Raw genomic sequence first — 24,533 nt, 5'->3', positions numbered from 1 at the left:
TGACCCCTCAGCTGAGTCTGCACTATTGAGCATTCATTTATTCTAATCCTATACTGTTCTCATTTTAGTTTACTATGTTAGCTCCCAATCTTTTGTTTCCTCTTCTCACTACTCCAAGCCTTCAGTTCCCTTTTGAACATCAACAAGAGATGTGTTACAACCAGAAACACTGCTGCCTTGTCTCTTCAGACACAGATTTATTTTTGAACTTGGGTGCTGTGTGTGAGTGTGGAGTCAGCTCATTCTCTCTGATTGGTACACCAGCTTCCTCCCATATCCCCAGTATGTGCAGGTTGGTAATGTAAGATTATGTAACTTACCCCTCCATTCTGTAGATAGGTGGCAGGTGAATAAAGTGGTGGGGGGAGTTAAAAGGGGAGGCAAGAGGAAAAATGTAGTTCATGTAGATGAGAACTTGATGGTCAGTACAGATGGGCTGGGGCAGAGGGTGTGTTTGTGTGTGGTACAACTGTGGATTTATGAGGTGTTCCACATGAGTGGAACATGTGCTGTTAGCAATTCTAAATGTTAAACTGTCAGAAATTAGTCAAATAATCATTTCACTTCCAGAAAGAAATGGAAATTTCAATGAAATCTCTTACCTAATCGTAGTTTAATTTTTGCAATCAGAATAAAATGTGGAAGATAAATATTTTTCAATGGGACTGCCAGACAGGAATAAATATCCCCATCAGACTTATGCTTTGCAGTTTCCCCCAGTAAAACAAGCTGCACACAAAATACAAACAGACCACCTTAGTTCATCTCATAGTAGAAATACCTCAGAATACACACTTATTTTCCAAATAAGTACTTAAATTAAAATACATTACAATGTTTTTTTTAAAACACAAGTTAGCTTTTTGAGCACACTAGTTTATGCCTGTAGCTGTATTTAACATAACCTCCTTCTCACCCATTTCACTTAATCCTATCTAGGTGCCCTTTCTCTTTCTTTTTGATCCTGTCTCTTCAGTGTAGCTATGTATTTGCAACTCATCCATGTACAAGTTCAGTAAGTTTAATATTTTTTATCCAAATAAATAAATTTCTTCTGCATCCCATACTGAACTCCCTGGTGGCTATCCTACATCCTATACTTATAGCCCACGCTGATGGACTCCTCACAACTGGAAATGTGTCTGCCACAACCACCCTATAAAATACCTCTGTTGTTTTAAATATTTCATTTCAACTGTGTTTGTTGAGAATTGAGTCCCAGCCTGTTCAATCTGTCTTTACCGTTGGGTTCTCTAACCTGTTATAAATTTATCTTGCAACTTCCCTGATGCATTGTTATTCTTTCTGTAATATATAAATTAAATCTGCATATAGAACAAAATACTGTAATGAATATGCCATATATGTTTTGGTAATTCACTTCTAAGTTAAACCTTGCTATTTTCCACAACAACTTTTCTGAATTTGCCAACATTTTTATTAGTTTTGTCTAAATATTTTGTCTAAAAACTTTTCTAAAGAATTGAAAGAAAATCTCTTGCAGTCAATCTTAGCATTATCAGCAATATCCTTTCCAACCTGCCTTTCTGGAGATGTACAAATATGCATTAGTTCAAAGTCCATGCATGAAGCAAGAAACTTCCTAACTGCTCTCTGAAACATGCTATTGAGAGGATGGTCTGTCTCCTACTTCAACATTGCTGAGATTTTAAATTCAGCTTTGAGGAGTTGTGGGATTTTGCTTTAGATTTTGTGGGGTACATGATGATAGCAATGTCTAACAGCATTCTGACAATATGGGTCAGCACATTTCCTGGTTCTGTGCAATTAATAACATAGAACTCCTGACAAGAAGACTAGACACAGAAATATTTAAAATTGGTTACCTGGTCAAGAATTAACGTCTGGACTGAGAGACAAATGTTCATCTTCTTCTGCATGACAGCACTTCCTACAGTCCATATCCATTCCAATGTATTTAAGTCAGTCAACTGAAGCATGGCTTTGACAAGAACCAGATGAGCACTGGATGAATTAAACTGTCTTGGAGTCAGTAAGTCAACTATATTCTGTTCAGGAGTAAAACACACAAAAATATTTTGAAAAACCATAAAAACAGGACAAAAGTATAAATCGAGCAGGTAAAATCTTAAACAAGAGAAAATCTGCAGATGCTGGAAATCAAAGTAATACAAATAAAGCTGGAGGAACTCAGGAGTCCTGATGAAGGGTCTCAGCCCAAAACATAGACTGTTTTCTCTTTTCTATAGATGCTGCCTGGCCTGCAGGGTAAAAATCATAGAAATGTTAACATTTTACTGGGAAATTGAGTGAAAACAATTCACACACTGGGCCAGTTAATGCTGCTGGTGCAGAGAGCAGGGTACAAGAATGAAATGTGGAAATATAAATCCAACTAGAAACTGACATTCACGCACAGTTTTAACACAAACTGCTAAAAATGAGTATGCCCCTCTGTCTATTCAATTCACAGTCCACAAACATTTGGAGACTAAATTAAGAATTCTCAAAATTCAGACATGGGAAGCACGTGGTGTGATTAGTCCACATCTATTTCCTACAACACCTGCTTTCTGTTGCCTGTGCACATTTCCATCTTTGCTAAATGTTAACTGTACATCTCAGTTGAGAGCCAAGATCATCACACTAAGCCACTGAAATCATCCTGGAGTTGGCAGAGCATTCTACTACAGAAGTCAAATTACAGGAGGTGATGCCTTAAGAAGGCAGCATCCACCATCAAGGATCCCACCTTCCAGGCTATGCCATTTTCTTGCAGCTACCATTGGGCAGGAGGTACAGAAGCCTGAGGTTCCGCACCACCAAGTTCAAGAAAAGTTATTTCTTTTCAACCATTTGTTTTTTGACCCAGACTGCACAAGCTTAATCACTACAGATTAGCAACACTATTAACAATTCGGTCAGTTTGCACTAAAATGGGTTTTTGTCTTTCCTTTAGTTTTAATTGTGTTCTTTCTTGGGTAAACAAAAATGTATAATTTATGTTTACATTATGTCACAAGAGGACAGGAGACACTTAAGTACTAGGGGCAGGACAGGAATAATTAAAGGATAGAACCAGATGGGGAGACCATGGCATGGAAAAGAGACTAGGTAATCCTGGGGTTCAAAGAGAGTTTGTGGCTCAGCTGGATCCCAGAGTCCATGGGATGGTACAAGAGCCCCCTGGGCAGCCACATAACTCCTGGGCAGGGCCGCCTCCTAGGCAGGAGCACGGAGGCCCGGGCAAGATGCAGAACACCTGGGCAGGTGTGGGCACAACCCATAGGGAGCAAGGGGTAGGAAGGGGCAGAGACCTGAGGGTGGGCCACATACTCCTGGGCAGGGCTGCCTCCCAGGCAGGAACAGAGGCCCAGGCAAGACACAAGACACCTGGGCAGGTAGTGGGCACAACCCATCAGAGGTGAGGGGTAGGAAGGGGACAGAATCCCTCCCCACCAGGCAACAGCAGTCTAACCTGCTACCAGACAGAGGCAAAGGATCAGGAGGGAACTTGGTCCAAGGTGACTCCAAGGCTGACTCACAGAACTTGGGGATGAAGCCGTGGGCCCTCCAAGCCAGGACGACTGGAACAAACAGAGCCAATCAAACAAAACACCTCAGAACATGGCAAACCAGCTCATACAAGACAAACAGGACAAAATAGGTTCACAACAGAACAACCCCTCCCCCAACTAGGCTCAGTCCCAGAGTCCCTTATATCCAGCTGATAGGCAACAGGTGCACCTTCTTAAGCCAAGATGATCCTATTTGGCTTAAGGATGACAGGAGGGATGGCTGCAAGACCCGGAGTCTGGAGTCCACGGACCGGATCATGACTCGGAATGCGGATTCCTTTATCTTTTGATATGGCTCCTAAACCGAAACAGAAGAAAGCTACTACTTTGAAGACTGCGCAAATCGGCGGGGAAAAAGGCCTAGCCGTCTCGGTGAAGCCTTGGACTCAAGTTGGATCTCCTCCCGGCGAAGTGCATGGCACTTCTGATTATGCGGGACAGGAAGTTGCAGCAATGTCGGCGGTCTCTAAGAAGAAACGGCAAGAATAACGCATGCGCGAAAGTATGCATGAACAGATATTAACAAAACTACAAATCCCAACTACGGCTGGAAGTGAAACTGGAAGTGAATCGGAAGTGGAAATTCAGAGGAAGAAGAAGAGGAAAAGAAGAAGGAGATTAAAGGAGACATAAAAGATATCCTGATATATATTATGAATGAATTAAAAGCTATAAGAAGGATGTAGAATACACTCGATAATGTGGTGGAAAAACAAAAGAAGATGGATAATAAAGTTTAAGAGATGGAAGTAAAAGTGGAAGAAAACACTGAAAGAATAGATAAGATAGAAGACAATAATCTTGCCTGGACAATAGAAAGAAAACAGATGTTGGAAAAAATAGATGCGCTTGAAAAGTAATTGAAATTGAAAGAGCACATAGAGCTTTAAGACCAAGACCTCCACAAGATCAAAATCCAAGATCAATTTTGATAAAATGCTCAAGGTACCAAGATAAAGAAATGATCTTGAAGGCAGCTATTCAAGGTGCTAAAAAGAGAAATGGGCCATTGATAATAGGAAGGAAAAGAGTTTTTTTTAAAATCCAGACATAAGTTACAATCTTCTGAAGAGGCGAAAGGAATTTAATCCAGTGAAAAAATCTTTATGGGAAAAGGGCTATAAATTTTTATTGAGATATCCAGCAAAATTGATAATTTTCCTGGATAACGAAGAAAGAAGATTTTTTGTTGACTACCGGAAAGCGGAGAAATTTGTACAAGAATTACCTGATGTCCACGAAGAGAAGTAAAGAATTATAGAAATGAAATGGACTAATAATGAAGACTGAAACAAGGTTGGACTTGACAGACATTTATAAAAAATAGTTGAGGAGTATTAATTGGGAGTAGAGACATTAATTATTTTCTTTTTTTTCTTCACTAATATATTTTCTTTTTTTTTGCGGGGGAGCTGGAGGAGCTCCTGATCGATGGCTGCGAGTTTCACGTGTACAATCATGGCGATTGCCATGACCCGTAAAATGGGGGGGGGGGGTAATGTGTTTTTATTCACAATATTGGTGGGGGGGTACTTTGTTTTTTTTTCTTATATATTAGTTATCTTCTTTTATTTTTCTTCTTTTTTGCCTGGATGGTTGGGGAGAAACTCATAGCAACATGGAGAATTTTAAAGAGTTCCCAAGGTATTATGAATGATTAATTTATTTAATTTTTGAAGTTTTAATGTTAATGGAATTAATGGACCTGTGAAAAGAAAAAGAGTTTTAACATTTATTAAGAAAATGAAAGGAGATACAGCTTTTTTACAAGAAACACATTTAACAGAAACAGAACATAAGAAATTAAAGAGGGATTGGGTTGGAAATGTCATTGCAGCTTCATTTAATTCAAAATCGAGAGGAGTTGCAATTTTGGTTAATAAATCTTTACCAATTAAAATACAAAATGTAATCATTGATTCTGGGGGGAGATATGTGATTATACGTCAATTTTTTTCAGAATTATGGACTTTTATGAACATTTATGCACCAAATGAAAATGATGCAAAATTCATACAAGAAGTTTTTTTGAACTTGGCTGATGCACATGATAAAATATTAATAGGTGGAGATTTTAATTTTTGTTTAGATCCAGTTTTGGATAGGTCAACTAAAATTGCTACAAAATCAAAAGTAATAAAACTAACTTTATCATTAATGAAAGATTTAAACCTGATTGACATATGGAGGAAAATTAATCCAAGAGAAAGAGATTATTCATTTTATTCAAATAGACATAAAACGAACTCAATGATTGATTTTTTTTATTATCAAAAAATATTCAAGATAGAGTGAAAAGTGTGGAATATAAAGCAAGAATACTGTCAGATCATTCCCCCTTGATAATGACAATGATAATGATGGATAAGGAGGAATCGATTTATAGATGGAGATTTAATTCAATTTTATTAAAATGTCAAGATTTTTGTGATTTTATGAAAAAACTGATTCAATTTTTTTTGGATACAAATTTACATTCAGTTGAGGATAAAATTGTATTATGGGAAGCAATGAAAGCATATTTAAGGGGTCAGATTATAAGTTATACATCTAAAATTAAGAAGGAATACATGGCAGAAATAGATCAATTGGAAAAAGATATCATAAAGTTAGAAAAAGAATCTCAAAGATATATGACAGAAGAAAAACGAAAACAACTTGTTAGTAAAAAACTACAATATAATACACTCCAGACATATAGTACAGAAAAAGTAATTATGAGAACTAAACAGAAATATTAGGAATTAGGTGAAAGATCACATAAAATTCTTGCTTGGCAGTTGAAAACAGAACAGGCTTCTAAAACAATAAATGCAGTTAGAACAAGTGTAAATAAGGTTACTTATAAACCTTTAGAAATTAATGAAACTTTTAAAAATTTTATACTGAACTATATCAATCAGAATCACAAAATAAGATTGCTGATATAGATAAATTTTTATCACAAATAACCCTTACAAAATTAAATTTGGAAGAACAGAAATGATTAGATATGCCCTTTACATTAAAAGAGGTTGAAGAAGCTTTAGGATCACTTCACAGTAATAAATCCCCAGGAGAAGATGGTTTTCCTCCTGAATTTTATGAAAAATTTAAAGATTTACTAATTCCTCCTTTTATGGAATTAATATACCAAGTGGAAAGAATGCATAAACTCGCACAATCTTTTTTAACAGCGATCATAACTGTATTGCCAAAAAAAGATAGAGATCCTTCAAAACTAACATCATATAGGCCTATTTCTTTATTGAATACAGATTATAAAATAATAGCAAAAAATTTATCTAATAGAATATCTAAATATTTACCAAAATTAATACTTATGGATCAAACAGGTTTTATTAAAAACAGACTATCAATGGATAATATAACCCGGCTACTTAGTACTCGACACCGTTCAAACAATACTCTGCCCTCTTGTTCCTGCTTCCAAAAGTGGATAACTTCACATTTATTCACATTGAATGACATCTGCCAAGTATCTGCCCACTCACTCAGCCTATCCAAGTCTCCCTGTATTCTCCTAACGTCCTCTTCGCATGTCACACTGCTACCCAGTTTAGTATCGTCAGCAAACTTGTTGATATAGTTTTCAATGCCCTCATCTAAATCATTGACATAAATCGCGCTGGTGAGACCACACCTGGAATATTGTGTACAGTTTTGGTCTCCAGGTTTAAGGAAGGACATTCTGGCAATTGAGGAAGTGCAGGGTAGATTCACTAGGTTGATTCCTGGGATGGCAGGGCTGTCTTACGCAGAGAGATTGGAGAGATTGGGCTTGTACACGCTGGAATTGAGGAGATTGAGAGGGGATCTGATTGAAACATTTAAGATAATTAAAGGATTTGATAGGATTGAGGCAGGAAATATGTTCCAGATGTTGGGAGAGTCCAGTACCAGAGGGCATGGATTGAGAATAAGAGGTCAGTTATTTAAAACAGAGTTGAGGAAGAGCTTCTTCTCCCAGAGAGTTGTGGAGGTGTGGAATGCACTGCCTCGGAAGACGGTGGAGGCCAATTCTCTGGATGCTTTCAAGAAGGAGCTGGATAGATATCTGATGGATAGGGGAATCAAGGGATATGGGGACAAGGCAGGGACTGGGTATTGATAGTGAATGATCAACCATGATCTCAGAATGGCAGTGCAGACTCGAGGGGCCGAATGGTCTACTTCTGCACCTATTGTCTATTGTCTATAATTCATTTGGCACAAAAAAGAGAGGAAATGAGTGTGGCAGTTGCTTTGGATACAGAAAAAGCATTTGATAGATTAGAATGGGATTTTTTATTTAAGGCAGGGGTGTCAAACTCATTTTAGGTCACGGGCCGGATTGGGCAAAATGCAGCTTCATGCGGGCCAGATCAGTCGGGCGCGTGCGAATGCAGCTTTCATTGCCTCCGTTTTTTCAGCCTGTTCTCATGTGTCTCAGTCTCTGCTATAACTACAAAGTGTTTCACTTCACAAATTCCGTTTCTTATGAAGAAGACTGCTGAACAAGCATTATTTTTATGATTGGTATTAACTTACAATCATAGGCTTCATATCACCAGGCCATTAATAATTAAAATAATAGATCTACCTAAAATGATCTCGTATATGGCCCACAGGCCTTGAGCTTGACACCTATGATTTAACGTATTGGAAAAATATGAGTTAGGAAAATCTTTTATACAATGGATTAAAACCTTAAATACTAATCCTCAAGCTAAAGTAGTTACAAATAGTCAGATTTCAACACCATTTTGCTTAACGAGGTCAACTAGACAAGTCTGCTCATTATCACCTGCTTTATTTGTATTTGCAATAGAACCATTAGCTGAATTAATTAGAACAGATTCAGACATTGGGGGCTTTAGAGTTAATCAAGAAGAATATAAGATTAATTTATTTGCTGATGATGTTTTGATTTATTTAACAAACCCATTTGCAATCTTTGCAAAGATTATCTTTTAGATTGGAAGAATATGGGAAAGTATCAGGGTATAAAGTAAATTGGGATAAAAGTGAAATTTTACCCCTTACCAAAGGAAATTATAATCAATGTCGATTAGTAACTCAATTTCGATGGTCAATAAATGGGATAAAATAATTAGGTATTAGAGTTGATAATGATGTAAAAAATTTATATAAACAAAATTATTTGCCATTATTAAAAAAATAAAAGAGGATCTTGATAAATGGATGATGTTACCAATAACATTAATAGGTAGAGTTAATGCTGTAAAAATGAATATATTTCCTAGATTGCAATATTTATTTCAAACTTTACCAATACAATTACCTCAGAAGTTTTTTCAAGAACTGAATAAATATGTAAGGAAATTTCTTTGGAAAGGAAAGATGTCAAGAGTATCATTGCAAAAATTGACATGTAAATTAGATTTAGGAGGGTTGCAACTTCCAAATTTTAAGAATTATTATAAAGCAAATCAACGTAGATTTATTGTGCCTTTTTTTGATGAAGAAAAACCGGCATGGTTAGAATAGAATTAGATAAGATAGGAGAAAACATACCAGAAGATTTTATATATAAGTGGGAATCCAAACGGATACGGGAAAAAAAAGAATCTCCTATATTAAGACACTTGATTGATTTATGGAATAAGGTAAATATGGAAGATGAGATAAAGAAATCTTTATTAGCAAAAAGAACTTTAATTCAAAATAGGCTTATTCCTTTTACAATGGATAATAAACTTTTACATAATTGGTTCCAAAAGGGGATTAAATATATAGGTGATTGTTTTGAAGGAGGTATATTGATGTCATTTGATCAATTAAAAAATAAATATAAAATATCAAACAACACTCTTTTCTGTTATTTTCAACTAAAGGCTTATTTACAAGAAAAGCCGGGTCAAACAATGTTGATGCTAAAACCTAGTGAAATAGAAATATTAATTCAAAAAGGAAAAATTTAAAAATCAGGAATTCATAAATCAAGACAAAAATGGGAATCTGATTTGAATGTTAAGATTAATGGAAAAAACTGGTCAAGATCATGTTCTGATAGAATGAGAAATACAATAAATGTTCGACTTAGATTAATACAATATAATTTTTTACATCAATTATATATAAAACCACAGAAAATAAATAGATTAAATTCAAATATGTCTGACCAATGTTTTCGATGTAATCAAGAAATTGGTACTTTTTTACATTCTACTTAGTCTTGTTTTAAAATTCAACCATTTTGGATAAATCTAAGACTTTTATTGGAACAAATTACTGGAGTACAACTCCCACATAGTCCAGCATTATTTTTATTAGGAGACATTGAAGGGACAATATCGAAACTTAATTTGAATAAGTATCAGAAAAAATTTATAAAAATTGCATTGGCAGTAGCCAAAAAAGTTATCGCATTTACTTGGAAATCTGAGTTATATTTAACTATGGATCTTTGGAATAATGAAATACATAGTTGTATTCCACTTGAAGAAATTACATACAATCTAAGAAATGAATATGATATATTTTTGAAAATTTGGCTCCCATACTTACAAAAGATAGGATTAAATACATAGGTCCTTTGAAGATAAAATTTTCAAGTAATTGGGGAAAGTAAAAATAAATATTAAAATTATTTTGAACTCCATGGAGCATGTGAGGATCCTCCGATATCCAGGCAATCTTTCTCTCTATTTTTTCTTTCTTTAGATAGGGTTAAGGGGAGGGGGGAGGGTTAATATTATTTTTCTCACTATTTCCCCAGCCTTGTGCCTTTATCCTTTCAGATAACCTGGAAATACAATCTAGTCAAAGGCTACAAGAACAATGAGAGAATAATGATGAGGATTACAAATGCCCTTCTATCAGCACAGATGTTGGCAATGCACATTTTTTCCAAAAGATGAGACCACCCTCAGGGTGGAGCAACACATTATATTCTCTCTTGGTAGCTTCCAACCTGATGGCATGAATATTGACGCCTCCTTCCCCTCCCCTTTTCTTCTATTCCCCAGACTAGCTTTTTACCTTTTCTAACCTGTCCATCCCCTCACCCAGTACCCCTCCTCCCTCCCTTTATCCTATGGTACACTCTTCCTCTCTTATCAATTCCTTCCTCTCAAGCCCATTATCTTTCCTACATCTGGCTTTACGTATCACCGTTTAGCTATCCTCCTTCCCCTCCTTGCACCTTTTTATTCTGGTGTCTTCCCCCTTCCTTTCCAGTCCTGAAGAAAGGTCTTGGCCTAAAACCTTGACTATTTGCTCATTTCCATAGATGCTGCTTGACTTGCTGAGTTCCTCCAGCAATCTGAGTGTTGCTTTGGATTTCCAGCATCTGCAGAATTTCTTGTGTTTATCCTTTCCAAGTAGTCTAGAGTAGGACAAATACTAAATAACACCACAGCTGTCAAGCTGGGTCAAAGGGAGAACTTCACCCAACAGTCAGGAGGTTGTGATTTCGAATTCCATCCTAGATACCCGAGCATATAATCTGGGTTGACCCTCAAGTAAGGCAACAGTGAGCCTTATACTACTGAAGATGCTCACTTTAAACAAAATGTTAAATAGTGCTTGACTTATTAAACGGACAAACAAAGAAGCCCCAGGACACTATTCTGATCAGCATTGTGGTCAAGGTTTAACAATTAACATATTAGTAGATGGGCTGGTTGCTATTTCATTGTTATTCATGGGATCATTGGTTGTTTATATGCATTTTGTTCTTGTAAACCACTGGGTGATCACACAATTGTGAGTAGTGTTTTGCAGTCAGGAAAGTTGCAAGACACATTTCTTTTGCATATAAAACACAGAAAATGATGGAGGAACTCAGCTGGCCAGGTAGCACCTATGGACAAAAGTAAACAGGAGACATTTTGGGCCGAGACCATTCATCAGGTCTGGGTAGCCTCCAACCTGATGGCATAAATATTAATATCTCTTCTGGTATAAAAAAATCCCTCTCCCTCCCCTCTTCTTTTATTCCCCATTACCTCTTCACCTGCATATCGCCTCCAGTCCTCCCTCCCTTTATCCTATGGTTCTTAGAGTATTGTGTTCAATTCTGGTCACCTCATTATAGGAAGGATGTGGAAGTTATGGAGAGGGTGCAGAGCAGATTTACCAGGATGTTGCCTGGATTGGAGAACAAGGTTAGCAGAGCTGGGATCTTTCTCTTTTGGGCGTAGAAGAATGAGAGGGGACTTGATAGAGGTCTACAAGATTATGAGAGGCATAGATAGGGTGGATAGTCAGTACTTGTTTCCCAGGGCACCAATAGCAAACACCAGAGGGCATATGTACAAAATAAAGGGAGGGAAGTTTAGGGGGAGACATCAGGGGTAAGTTTTTTTTACACAGAGGGTTGTGAGTGTCTGGAATGACTTGCCAGGGATGGTGGTGGAAGCTAAAACATTATGGGTATTTAAGAGCCTCTTGGACAGGCACATGGATGAGAGAAAAATAGAGGGTTATGGGGTAGTGTGGGTTTAGTACTTTTTTTAAAAAAGATTATATGGGTCAGCACAACATGGAGGGCTGAAGGGCCTGTACTGTGCTGTAATGTTCTATGGTTCCTCTCTCATCTCCTATCAAATTCATTTCCTTCCAGCCCTTTACCGTTATCTGGCTTTATATAATACCTTCTAGCTAACCTGCTTCCCCTCCTCTCACCTTTTGTGTGTGTTAATTTGATTTCCAGCATCTTCAGATTTTTTTCTTGTTTGTGTTCCTCTTGCTTAATTCATCATCATTATCCCAAATTAATAAATATCTGTTACTGATTAATTTATGGGGTGTATCAGATGTCCAGTGAGGGGTAGCACCTCTGGTGAAGGGGCTTGTCATGTCCAATCTGGAGCAGCTCACACACCTTTGGTCCCCACCAGACACTCCGCTCTCACCCATAGCTCTAAGCAGCTGATTGCATATGACACTGACCACACTTCAACAGGTGGGCTAAACCAGGTGTGGGAAGCCAGTGGGCCTTATACCCTGGTGAGATAGGGATATGTCTGTCCTAGCATGTGAAGTTAGCTCTAGGGACTATAGAGAGATCCAATGGCCAGGATGGTAGTTCTGCAACACTCCTAGGAGAGCAAAGGGCATGACGAGGCACAGAAGAAGTCATGGTCATCCACTGCAACCAAGGGGGACACCAGTTGTGATGGGTACTTGTACCACTGGACCCAAACTTCTGAGGTCAAGAGAGTGGAACCACCACAGTGCAATGGCTTTTCCACTTTAAGAACTCTCCCATAACATGCTTCCTGTCATCATCGAACACAACAGACAACCACCATCAATGATCAATTTCTGATCTCAAGGGAGAAGCATAAAATATTAAATTCCTTCTGCAAACGAAGTCTAAGTTACCACCTCACCTGCAAATATGTCCTGTGATCCTTAATATGCCCTAGTTGGAAATCCAGCAGAACTTCCTGCAGCATAAACTCAGCCTGTGTCTCAACATCACCATAATCTTTAGCTTCTTTTATCCCTTCTTCACAGAGCAGAGAGGTATCCAGAAAACACTCTATTAAAAAGAGTCATATTTCCTTAGAGTTAAAATGCTGATTTTCAACATTTCCAATTTTTTTCAAATTTCAAGATTTGTAATAATCAACATTGATAGCATAAGATGCAATCGCAAGATTAAAAATTTCTTTCAACTATAACACAAGATTTTAAAAATTATACAGGCTCCTTTACTGTGAAGTATAAAAAGGTTAGGAAGAGATCACTATGATCTCTTATTAGAAGTAACTAAAGGTATAAAAAGTTTGTCAGCCGTCTACTCTCACTTTTAGAATTCTCAATCACTTGTCACCAGTGCAACATTTCCCCTTCATTCTTAACAAAGACTAAGGAATGTGTGGTCCCATTCCATGATGCTAGCTGTCTTAATCTTGCAAAGGCTCCCCTAGCACTACTCAAGCAGTGGTTGATCTCTGAGTTGATGTCTACTTTTGAGAAGAGAACACTGTCAAGGTAGGGAAAGTGACCTAAGGGTGATATTGTCAACTTTTATGGAAGGCTGGAAAAATGACTGGTCAGATAATGGCTGCTATAGGACCTATGTGTTTTTATATTAAAAACAAGACCCAGGGCACTATATACCTTGGCAAAGGTATTCAGGATACTTTTGAGGTCTTCCACAGAGTGTGCTGCAATGGTGTTGTCATCTGTGTACTGAAACTCCATGATAGTGGTGACCTTGAGCCAGTTAAGGTTGAAAAGATTGCTGTCTATACCATACAAGATTGGGATTCTATGTGGCAGGTCTTAGCCAATGAGGTGAAAGATGGAAGCAATAAAGATTGCAAATAAGATGAGTGTGATGATTCAGCCCTGCTTGACCTCTGTCTTGACAGTGAAGGTTTCTATATAATGAATATATAGACTGGACAACACAATGAGTGCAAAGAACCCCTTTTTTTATTTTTGTACTTCTTATATTTTATTTCTTATAAAAGAATCCTTCTTAGGATTTCAGTCAGTGCAAAATATTTGGTGGTTTTCCCTCCCAAACCTAAGACTGCTGATGGCAATCTACCATGGGCTCACAGTGAGCATTGCATGCTACAATCTACTTGACGCACGATCTTGAATTTAAACCAGTAAGTAGCACTGAAGAGAGTTGAACAGTCACAATACAATAACAGCAGCAGATCAAAGATGTTCATTTTTGAGCACATATTTTCTGTTCTGAGTAAGTGTGTTGCATGTTTTTTTGATTCAGTAAATGTGTTGTTTCATTACAATCATTCACTCTACATCTACCTTCCTGTCAAGATTGTGCCTAACTCAGTGCACATCAAGCAGATAGATCAGGAAACCATTTATTTCACTTCTTTTGTGTCCTTTACATTTGTTTTTTTTGTCTTGGATGTGATTCTGGAACTGTTGGAGCGTGTGAGTTGCTGTTTGGAGATCGTTTGGGTGTTCCAGCACTCATTCCAAAGGAATTCAGAAAGGCAGAGGTAGTGTGCACAAACCTCGAAGCAGGCAGGCTATGGGACGGTACACGAGCTGATATTCGACTCCATTTCACTTCTGCTGTTCACCAGTTAAAGTGACAAGGGAGACTAAAACATCGAGGCAAATGCCCAAGTTTGGAGATCGCTTGGGTGTTCCAGTGCTTCGCAGTCTCCATAGAACCATAGAACACTACAGCACAGTACAGGCCCTTCAGCCCTCCATGTTTGCTGACCTATATAATCCTTAAAAAAAAGTACTAATCCCACACTACCCCACAATCTTCCATTTTTCTTTCATCTATGTGCCTGTCCAAGAGGCTCTTAAATACACCTAATGATTTAGCCTCCACCACCATCCCTGGCAAGTCATTCCAGGCACTCACAACCCTCTGTGTAAAAAAATTATCCCTGATGTCTCCCCTAAACTTCCCTCTCTTAATTTTGTACATATGCCCTCTGGTGTTTGCTATTGGTGCCCTGGGAAACAGGTACTGACTACTCACCCTATCTATGCCTCTCATAATCTTGTAGACCTCTATCAAGTCCCCTCTCATTCTTCTATGCTCCAAAGAGAAAAGTCCCAGCTCTGCTAACCTAGCTTCATATGACTTGTTCTCCAATCCAGGCAACATCCTGGTAAATCTCCTCTGCACCCTCTCCATAGCTTCCACATCCTTCCTATAATGAAGTGACCAGAAATGAACACAATACTCTAAGTGTGGTCTCACCAGCGATTTGTAGAGTTGCAACATGACCTCTCTACTCTTGAACTCAATCCCCCTGTTAATAAAGCCTAGCATCCATAGGCCTTCTTAACTACCCTATCAACCTGTGCAGCAACCTTGAAAGATGTATGGACTTGAACCCCAAGGTCCCCTTGTTCATCCACACTCTTAAGTAATTAACCATTAATCCTGCACTCAGTCTTCTGGTTTGTCCTTCCAAAATGCATCACCTCACACTTGTCAGGATTGAACTCCATTTGCCATTTTTCTGCCCAACTCTGCAGCCTGTCTGTATCCTCTTGTAACCTTCGACCACCATTCACAACTCCTCCAATCTTCGTGTCATCCAAAAACTTACTCACCCATCCTTCCACCTCTACATCCAGGTCATTTATAAAAATCACAAATAGCAGAGGTCCCAGGACAGATCCCTGCGGCACTCCACAAGTCACCGACCTTCAGGCAGAATACTTTCCTTCCACAACTACCCTCTGGTTTCTTCCTTTAAGCCAATTTTTATCCAAACAGCCAAGGTTCCACTTATCCCATGCCTCATGACTTTCTGGATGAGTCTGTCATGAGGGACCTTGTCAAATGCTTTGCTAAAGTCCATGTAGACCACATCTACTGCCCTACCCTCATCAATTTCTTTTGTTACCTCTTCAAAAAACTCAATCAGGCTTGTGAGGTACAATCTTCCCTTCACAAAGCCATGTCAACTATCCATGAGTAGTCTGTACTTCTCCAAATGCTCGTAGATCCTACCCTTAAGAATCCTTTCCAGTAGTTTGCATACCACTGACGTAAGACTCACCGGTCTATAGTTCCCAGGTTTCTCCCTATTACCTTTTTTAAACAACGGAACTACATCTGCCATTCTCCAGTCCTCTGGCACTCCCCCTGCAGCCAAAGAGTATTCAAAGATCATAGCTAATGCTCCTGCGATCTCTTCTCTCAAATCCCACAACAACCTGGGATGTATCATATCTGGCCCTGGGGATTTATCAATCTTAATGTTTTTAAGAAGATCCAGCACTTCTTCTTCCCTAATCTCCACATTGTCCAGCACACAGGCCTGCTCTACTTCGACCTCATCCTGATCAGGATCCTTTTCACTTCTGAATACTGAAGCAACGTATTCAATTAGGACCTCTCCTACCTCCTCCGCCTCCAGGCACATGTTGCCTTCTTTATCCTTTAGCGGTCCCACCTTTGGTCTCATCATCCTCCTATTCTTCACATACACATAGAGCGCCTTGGGGTTCTCCCTAATCCTACATGCCAAGGCCTTCCCATGCCCCCTTCGAGCTCTCCTAAGTCCTTTCTTTAGCTCCATCCTGGCTACCCTATATTTCCCATAAGCCCCTTCCTGCTTCTTATATCTAACATATGCTTCCTTTTTCCTCTTGATGAGTTGCCTCACATGTTTCATCAGCCACAGTTCCCTTTTCCTACCATTTTTTCCTTGTCTCAGTGGGACAAACCCATCCCGAACCCAGCTCAAGTTGTCCCTAAACTACTCCCACATTGCTTCTGTGCTTTCCCCTTTGAACATCTGTTTCCAATTTACTCTCACTAGTTCCTGCCTCATCCCTTCAAAGTTAGCCCTTCCCCAGTTAAGTACTTTACCATTTTATCTGATTTTATCCCTTTCCATAGCTATGCTGAAACTAAGGGAGTTGTGGTCACTCTCACCAAAATGCTCCCCCACCAAGAGGTCTATCACCTGGCCAGGTTCATTACCCAGAACTGATCCAGTATAGCCTCTCCTCTTGTCAGTCAGTCCACATACTGTGTCAGGAACCCTTCTTGAACACACCTGGCAAATTCAGCCCCATCTATTCCCCTTGCACTCAGGAAGTGCCAGTCAATATGAGGGAAGTTGAAATCACCCATAACTACTACCCTGTATTTCCTGCTCCATTCTAAAATCTGCCTGCTTATCTGCTCCTCGGTGTCCCAAGGGCTATTTGGGGGCCTAAAGACTACTCTCAGCACAGTGATTATTTCTGACTTCCACCCAGACTGACTCCGTGGACACTCCTTCTGCAGCGTCCTCCCTTTCTATAGTCGTGATACTATCCCTGACCAGCAATGCCATTCCCCCCCCACTTTTCTACCCCCCATCCTATTCTTTTTAAAACACCTGAACCCCGGGACCTGCATCATCCAATCCTGCCCTTCCTCCAACCAAGTTTCAGTTGTTCAGAAATAGACACATTTCAACCCCTTTAACTGGCTACAATTATGTTCCGTCCCCTGCCTGTCCTTCCCCATCAACTCAGAACTCTGATTCTGATTCTCACCCCCCTGCCAAACTAGTTTAATCCCTCCCCAACAGCTCTATCAAACCTGTCCGCCAGGATATTGGTCCCCTTGGGATTCAAGTGCAACCCGTCCTTTTTGTACAGGTCACACCCACCCATAAATCTGAATCCCTGCCCCCTCTGTTCCAATCCCTCAGCCACGCATTTATCCTCCACCTCATTCTATTCCTATTCTCACTGTTGCGTGGTACAGGCAGTAATCCCGAGATTACTGCCTTTGAGGTCCTGCTTTTCAACTTCCTTCCTAACTCCCTGTAGTCTTCTTTCAGGACCTCTTCCCTTTTCCTACCTATGTCATTGGTACTAATATGTACCACAACCTCTGGCTGATCTCCCTCCCACCACAGGATATCTTGGATGCGATCAGAAACATCCTGGACCCTGGCACCTGGGAGGCAAACTACCATCTGAGTTTCTTTCCTGCGTCCACAGAATCGCCTGTCTGAACCCCTGACTATAGAGTCCCCTATCACTACTGCCTTCCTCTTCCTTTCCCTACCCTTCTGAGCCACAGGGCCAGACTCTGTGCCAGAGGCACGGCCACTGTCACTTCCCCCAGGTAGGCTGTTCCCCACCCCCCCCACCAACAGTACTCAAATAGGAGTACTGATTGCCAAGGGGTACAGCCACAGGGGTACTCTCTAGTACCTGTCTCTTCCCCTTCCGTCTCCTGACTGTGACCCATTTCTCTGTTCCCCGTGGTCCCGGAGTGACCACCTGGCTGTAACTCCTCTCTATCACCTCCTCACTCTCCCTGACCAGACAAAGGTCATTGAGCTGCAGCTCCAGTTCCCTAACACGGTCCCTTAGGAGTTGCATCTCGATGCACCAGGTGCAGATGTGGCCGTCCGGGACGCCGGGAGACTCTAGGACCTCCCACATCTGACACTGACCACAGAAAACTGACCTCACACACATACTACTTCCTTTTGCAATCAACAACTGCCTCACCTAGTCCCATTACCGCCGAAGCCCATTGAGCCAAAGCCCTTTCACTCCAAGTTGATTCCAGGAGGCAGGGGCAACATGCAGAATCCTCATGGTGAGAAGGCTAAGGGATGGGGCACAAGCCAATGTTTGACATCATTTCAGTGATTAAAGTTTCCATTGTTTGCTAATTAAAGTGATGAGGGAGAGTGGAGATTGAAACCCTGGAGTTAATGCGGAGGGTGAGCACCAGTTGTCTGCCTTTTGATCACCAAGTTATCAGAGAGGGGAGAGCCTGCCGATGTGATGGTGAATGTTGGCCAGGTTTTTGCATTTGGATGTGGACTTGAACTATACATTTTTTTTGGGTCTTACAGTTTTTTTTGTATTTTGTGTTTTGCACCCGATCTTTTTGTTTTTTTCTGGGGTGTATTAGGGGGTTGATATGCCTGCTCCATTTTGTTTGTTTCTTTGTGCAGGAGGAGGGATTTGGGGGATGATGACCATGCTGCCTTTCTTTACTTTCTTGTTTTCATGGCGATGTGAAGAGAATAAATTCAGATTTGTATGCTTTGATAATAAATGAACCTTTGAACCGTGTTAAGGAATTCTTTCACACGGCACTGCCATTTTCAGCATTACAAATTTCAATGTTGACCTTCTCTGAGTGAGCTGTGATGGAACTCTTTTTTTCGTCTTAATTTTCCCAGCCCATTAATTAACCCAGGCATTTCCTATTGTGAACCATACTTGAGTTATTGATATATTAGAAAAACAGAAAACCTACAGCACAATACAGGCCCTTCGGCCCACCATGCACATACTTTAGAAATTATTTAGGGTTACCTATAGCCCTCTATTTTTCTAAGCTCCAAGTACCCATTCAGGAATCTTTTAAAAGACCCTATCGTATCTGCCTCCACCACAGTCGCCCACAGCCCATTCCATGAACTCACCACTTCCTGCGTAAAAAACTTACCCGAGATTCCCTCTGTACCTACCTCCAAACACCTTGAAACTATGTGCTCTCATGCTAGCCATTTCAGCCCTGGTGAAAAGCCACTGTCTATCTACACCATCAATGTCTCTCATCATCTTAAACACCTCGATCAGGTCACCTCTCATCCTCTGTCACTCCAAGAAGAAAAGGCCGAGTTCATTCAACCTATTCTCGTAAGGCATGCTCCCCAATCCAGGCAACATCCTTGTAAATCTCCTCTGCACCCTTTCTATAGCTTCAACATCCTTCCTGTAGTGAGGCGACCAGAACTGAGCACAGTACTCTAAGTGGGGTCTGACCAGGATCCTATATATCTATAATATTACCTCTCGGCTCCTAAACTCAATCCCATGATTGATGAAGCCAATGCATCGTATGCCTTCTTAACCACAAAGTCAACCTGTGCAGCAGCTTTGAGTGTTCTATGGATTCGGACCCCAAGATCCCTCTGATCCTCCACACTGACAAGAGTCTTACCATTAATACTATATTCTGGCATCATATTTGACCTGCCAAAATGAACCACACCACACTTACCTGGGCTGAACTCCTTCATCTGCCACTTCTCAGCCCAGTTTTGCATCCTATCAATGTCCTGCTGTAACCTCTGACAGCCCTCCACATTATCCACAACACACCTAGCAAATTTACTAACCTATCCTTCCACTTCCTCATCCAAGTCACTTCTAAAAATTGCAAAGACAAGGGGTCCCAGAACTAGTCACCAACCTCCATGCAGAATATGACCCATCTACAACCACTCTTTGCCTTCTGTGGCCAAGCCAGTTCTGGATCTGATGCACCATCAATAACACTCTCTGAGACGTAAAGGCGAGATATCGGCTTTTATTGACTGGAAGAAGGAAGAAGCAGTGGTTGACCACCATACTACATCCTGGAGACAGAAAGACTGGGCTCAGACCTCAATCGCCTTTATACCGGGGTCTGTGGGAGAAGCCACAGGAGCAGTCAGCAGGGGGCGTGTCCAGACAGGTATATGTAGTTCACCACAGGATCCACAAAGCAATGTTCTGTTGGATCCCATGCCGCCCTCCTTACTTTCTCAATAAGCTTTGCATGGGATACCTTCAAATACCTTGCTGAAATTAATATCTACTGCTCTACCTTCATCAATGTGTTTAGTTACATCCTCTAAAAAATTCAATCAGGCTCGTAAGGCATGACCTCCCTTTGACAAAGCCATGCTAACTACTCCTAATCTTATTATGTGTCTCCAAATGTTCATAAATCCTGCCTCTCAGGATCACCTCCATCAATTTACCAACCACTGAAGTAAGACACACTGGTCTATAATTTCCCGGGCTATCTCTATAAGGGGACAACGTCTGCAACCCTCCAATCCTCCAGAACCTCTCTCATCCCCATTGATAATACAAAGATCATTGTCAGAAGCTCAGCAATTTCCTCCCTTGCCTCCCACAGTAGCCTGGGGTATATCTTGTCCTGTCCTGGTGACTTTTCCATCTTGATCCCTTCTAAAAGCTCCAGCACATCCTCTTTCTTAATGTCTATATGCTCAAGCTTTTCAGTCCACTGTAAGTCAATACTACAATCGCCAAAGTCCTTTTCCATAGTGAATACTGAAGCAAAGTATTCATTAAGTACCTCCACTATCTCCTCTGGTTCCATACACACTTCTCGACTGTCACATTTGATTGGTCCTGTTCTCTCATGTCTTATCCTTTTGCTCTTCACATATTTGTAGAATGCCTTGAGGTTTTCCTTAATCCTGCTCATGACCTTCTCATGGCCCTTTCTGGCTCCCCAATTTCATTTTTGAGCTCCTTCCTGCTAGCCTTATAATTAACCCATAGGTTGCATAACAAGGTAACATCAAGATAATCAGACCAGAAATAGGTGATTAAAACAGAAAATTGCTTAGCAATGTTACATTATGCACAGGAATTGGTATTCTTCCTATGTTCTGAACCACTTCCTGCCATCTGCACAATTCTCCTGACTCTGGACCCTGCTGCAACTGACCAGAGATTTGGTTGTCTTTCTGAGTGAGCAGCATGTGCTGGAACTGCAGTACAAGTGTTGGTGGCAGAGAGGAAGTGGCCACAGACTGTAAAGGTGGTGTGTTTTTACCTACTGATTCTATTCTCCCACTTCAGCCCTCCCCCTAAGAAAGTACGTTCAGCTTTTTACCTTGCTCAGGCACACCGTCTCTGGAAGATAGACATTTTACATTCAATGCTGATCTGCTAACTACTGTAGTCACAGCTTTGGCACTATGTATACCTGGACTTCTCTGTGTAAAGAGGTGAAGATCACTATCACCCAGATCACCCATACTTCTGGTGACCAAGTCTGATCTATGAGATATCCCACAGAAACAAAGGTGGTGATAGGAATATTAGGGAAAACTAATATATACAGTACAAATCTGAAACTGTCAACAACATGGTGATTGTCAACCCGAAACATTAACGTAGGTTCCTTTCTCCAGAGTTTTCTGTTTTTATTTCACATTTCCAGCATTTGGGGCATTTTACTTTTGAAACCCTGGAAATATATATCAACTTTGGCAGGTGACCTTGATAACGTAGACCACAGCCTGATTTTGAAAGTTCTTCACACAAAAAAAACTAGAGAAGCAAAGTAGGAAGAAGACCATTCACAGACCATCTCTCTTACCTGAGTGATCATGGCCAATAGTCTCACTATTAGCAAGAAATGGGATCAGCTTGTATGCATATGAACCAAGCAATAGGTTGGTTGTTGCCGAAACAACATAGATGTTAAATTACTGTCAGTAGAATGATTACCCACTGATAATTTTAAGTTAATTCATCAGCAATGAATCAGGACCATGATGAGGGATGTTTACTATTGACTAGTATGAAGGAATTTGCAGCAAAAGATACTCTAGTCCAGGGTTGGCCAACCTTTTACATTCCATGCGTCAATTTTTTCATGCACAAGTTCAGATGTGCCATTCAATTCTTGTAAAAATGTTAATATACACATATTTAGCATTTTTACATGATATATTGATTTAATATAAAAACAAGATAAACATTACTTTCCTTAATTAGACTTTTAACAAATATATTTTGTCTTCTTTTGATTTCTTCCCTTTTCTTAATCACATATTCTTTCCATAACTCAGAACCAAGCACTAGCTTCGGTTTGTCTTCTATTTCAGTCTGATGTTGTGTTTTATACTGTCTATTAAGATCATGTGTTCTATTATGTGAGAAAGTGTTTTCACAAACAATGCACAATGGTTTTCCCGATGGAACCGCTATAAATAACAACTCATTTTCCCATTGATAATTGAATTCACACTTACTATCACTTTCTGCTTTTCTTTTGCTCATTTTCTTTTGCACTGTGATGGGTAACTGAATGTAAAAACAAAGCTTAATTTTCAAAAAAGTACAAAACTGCAAATGTTCACAAAGGATGACCAAAGCACAACTCCGTAGCGCATGAGTGTCAATTGTAAACTGACTGGCAAAATCCTGTGACGCACCGCTGGTGCAGACGCCTGGCGCCTCAGGATCAAACAAGGATCAAATGTGTATTAAACAGTTATGGAACGACTGCAGAACAAAAGTCCTTCTTTCCTAGTTTGACTCATTGAATGTTTTATTTTAATTGAAAACAGATTAATGTGAAAGAAGATACCATTCACTAAAAGATGTGCACAAAGTAATAAAATCGCTAAAAATATTTGCTAACTTTTAGATTTATTCTCAGTAAAACCCATTTCTAGCTCTAAGCTGCTTGAATTCCTGTTATAGATCTTTTCTCTATAAATCGGTTTTTGGTTAATATTTTTTGCATGAGTAGGCTTACTCTTTTATTATTATCACTGGGGTGCAATGTACCATTTCTAATCATCCAATGGGCCACTTCTGCTGCATGCGCCGTAGGCTGGCCATCCCTGCTCTAGTCCATCTACCAGGTGATTCATAAAAAAATATTGTGACACTTTGGGCAAACATGGTTGACAGCCCACCCCTGCATTTCTAATGATTGTGGTGATGCGACGTGTAAGAACGTGATTGGAGAGAGTTCTGAGCATATGCAGAAATGATAGAAAGATCGAGAACATGGCAATGTAAACACGTTGTGTTTGTTGTTAAATAAAAGTTCTATTCTTCCAGAACATGGTTCTTTATTAGTAACCCACGGTACATATGAATATAAAGAATGCAACATGGTGTCAGAAGTTGGTCTGGAAGAATAATACATTTCCTAACATGGGAGAATCGAAGATAATTTTCTGAAAAAAAGTGTTTGAACTGTTTTGGTGTTGCTAACAGTTTTACAAATGGAAGGTTTACAGCCTTCACCAACACTTCAATTGTCTGGGAACATAGCTGAGAACTGGAGAAAATTTAAGCAACGTTTTGAGTTGTATTTATCAGCGATCAAAGCAGATAGAAAACTGTGAAAAACGAAAGCTGCCCTTCTACTCCATGTAATAGGTGATGATGCAATTGAGGTAGATAATCATTTTAGTTTTGAAAATGGAGATAATTTAAAGTTAAAATCAATAATGGATAAATTTGAAGCATTTTGTATACCGAAGCGTAATGTGATGTATGAGTGGCACAAATTTTTTACATGTACGCCGAGAGCTGGTGAAACTATTGATCAATATGTTACTGAATTGAGACACTGGAGTAAAACATGCGAGTTTGGAGAACTGACAAGACTATCATTAAAGACAGAATTGTTTGTGGCATTCTGGATAATGGTCTGAGAGAAAGACTGTTAAGAGAACAAGACTTAGACTTGGAAAAAGCTTTGATGCTCTGCAAAGCTTCAGAAACCATGACATTACAGGCTAAAGAACTTTTCATTGAGAACTGCAATGTAGACGCTATGAGAAAGTGCAAACATATTAGAAAAAATAATAAAACAACAACAAAAATGACAGAGAACAAGATGTCATCTGAGAGAAAAAAACTATGTGAGCAGCAGCATTGGCCAAAACAGTGTCCAGCGTATGGGAAAATGTGCAATGACTCCGGTAAAAGTAAAAATTTTTCACGCTCTTACAGAAGTAGAAAGAAAAT

General features: G+C 39.7%; 1 protein-coding gene across 1 annotated transcript in view; it reads right to left on the bottom strand.

Annotated features, from left to right (window-relative positions):
* Nucleotides 1-24,533, bottom strand: part of LOC132403954 (cilia- and flagella-associated protein 54-like) — a 460,583-nt gene that overhangs the window by 105,393 nt on the left and 330,657 nt on the right. The window contains exons 55-57 of the mRNA XM_059987831.1: nt 12,902-13,053; nt 1,848-2,030; nt 603-729 (exon numbers count right to left, since the gene is read on the bottom strand). Coding sequence (XP_059843814.1) covers nt 603-729; nt 1,848-2,030; nt 12,902-13,053 — 462 coding nt within the window. The remainder of the gene's footprint in view (nt 1-602; nt 730-1,847; nt 2,031-12,901; nt 13,054-24,533) is intronic.

Source organism: Hypanus sabinus, chromosome 13, assembly GCF_030144855.1.
Source record: "Hypanus sabinus isolate sHypSab1 chromosome 13, sHypSab1.hap1, whole genome shotgun sequence".
Lineage (NCBI taxonomy): Eukaryota > Metazoa > Chordata > Chondrichthyes > Myliobatiformes > Dasyatidae > Hypanus > Hypanus sabinus.
Note: the sequence above shows the minus strand (reverse complement) of the source record. Positions and strands in the feature narration are given on the sequence as shown.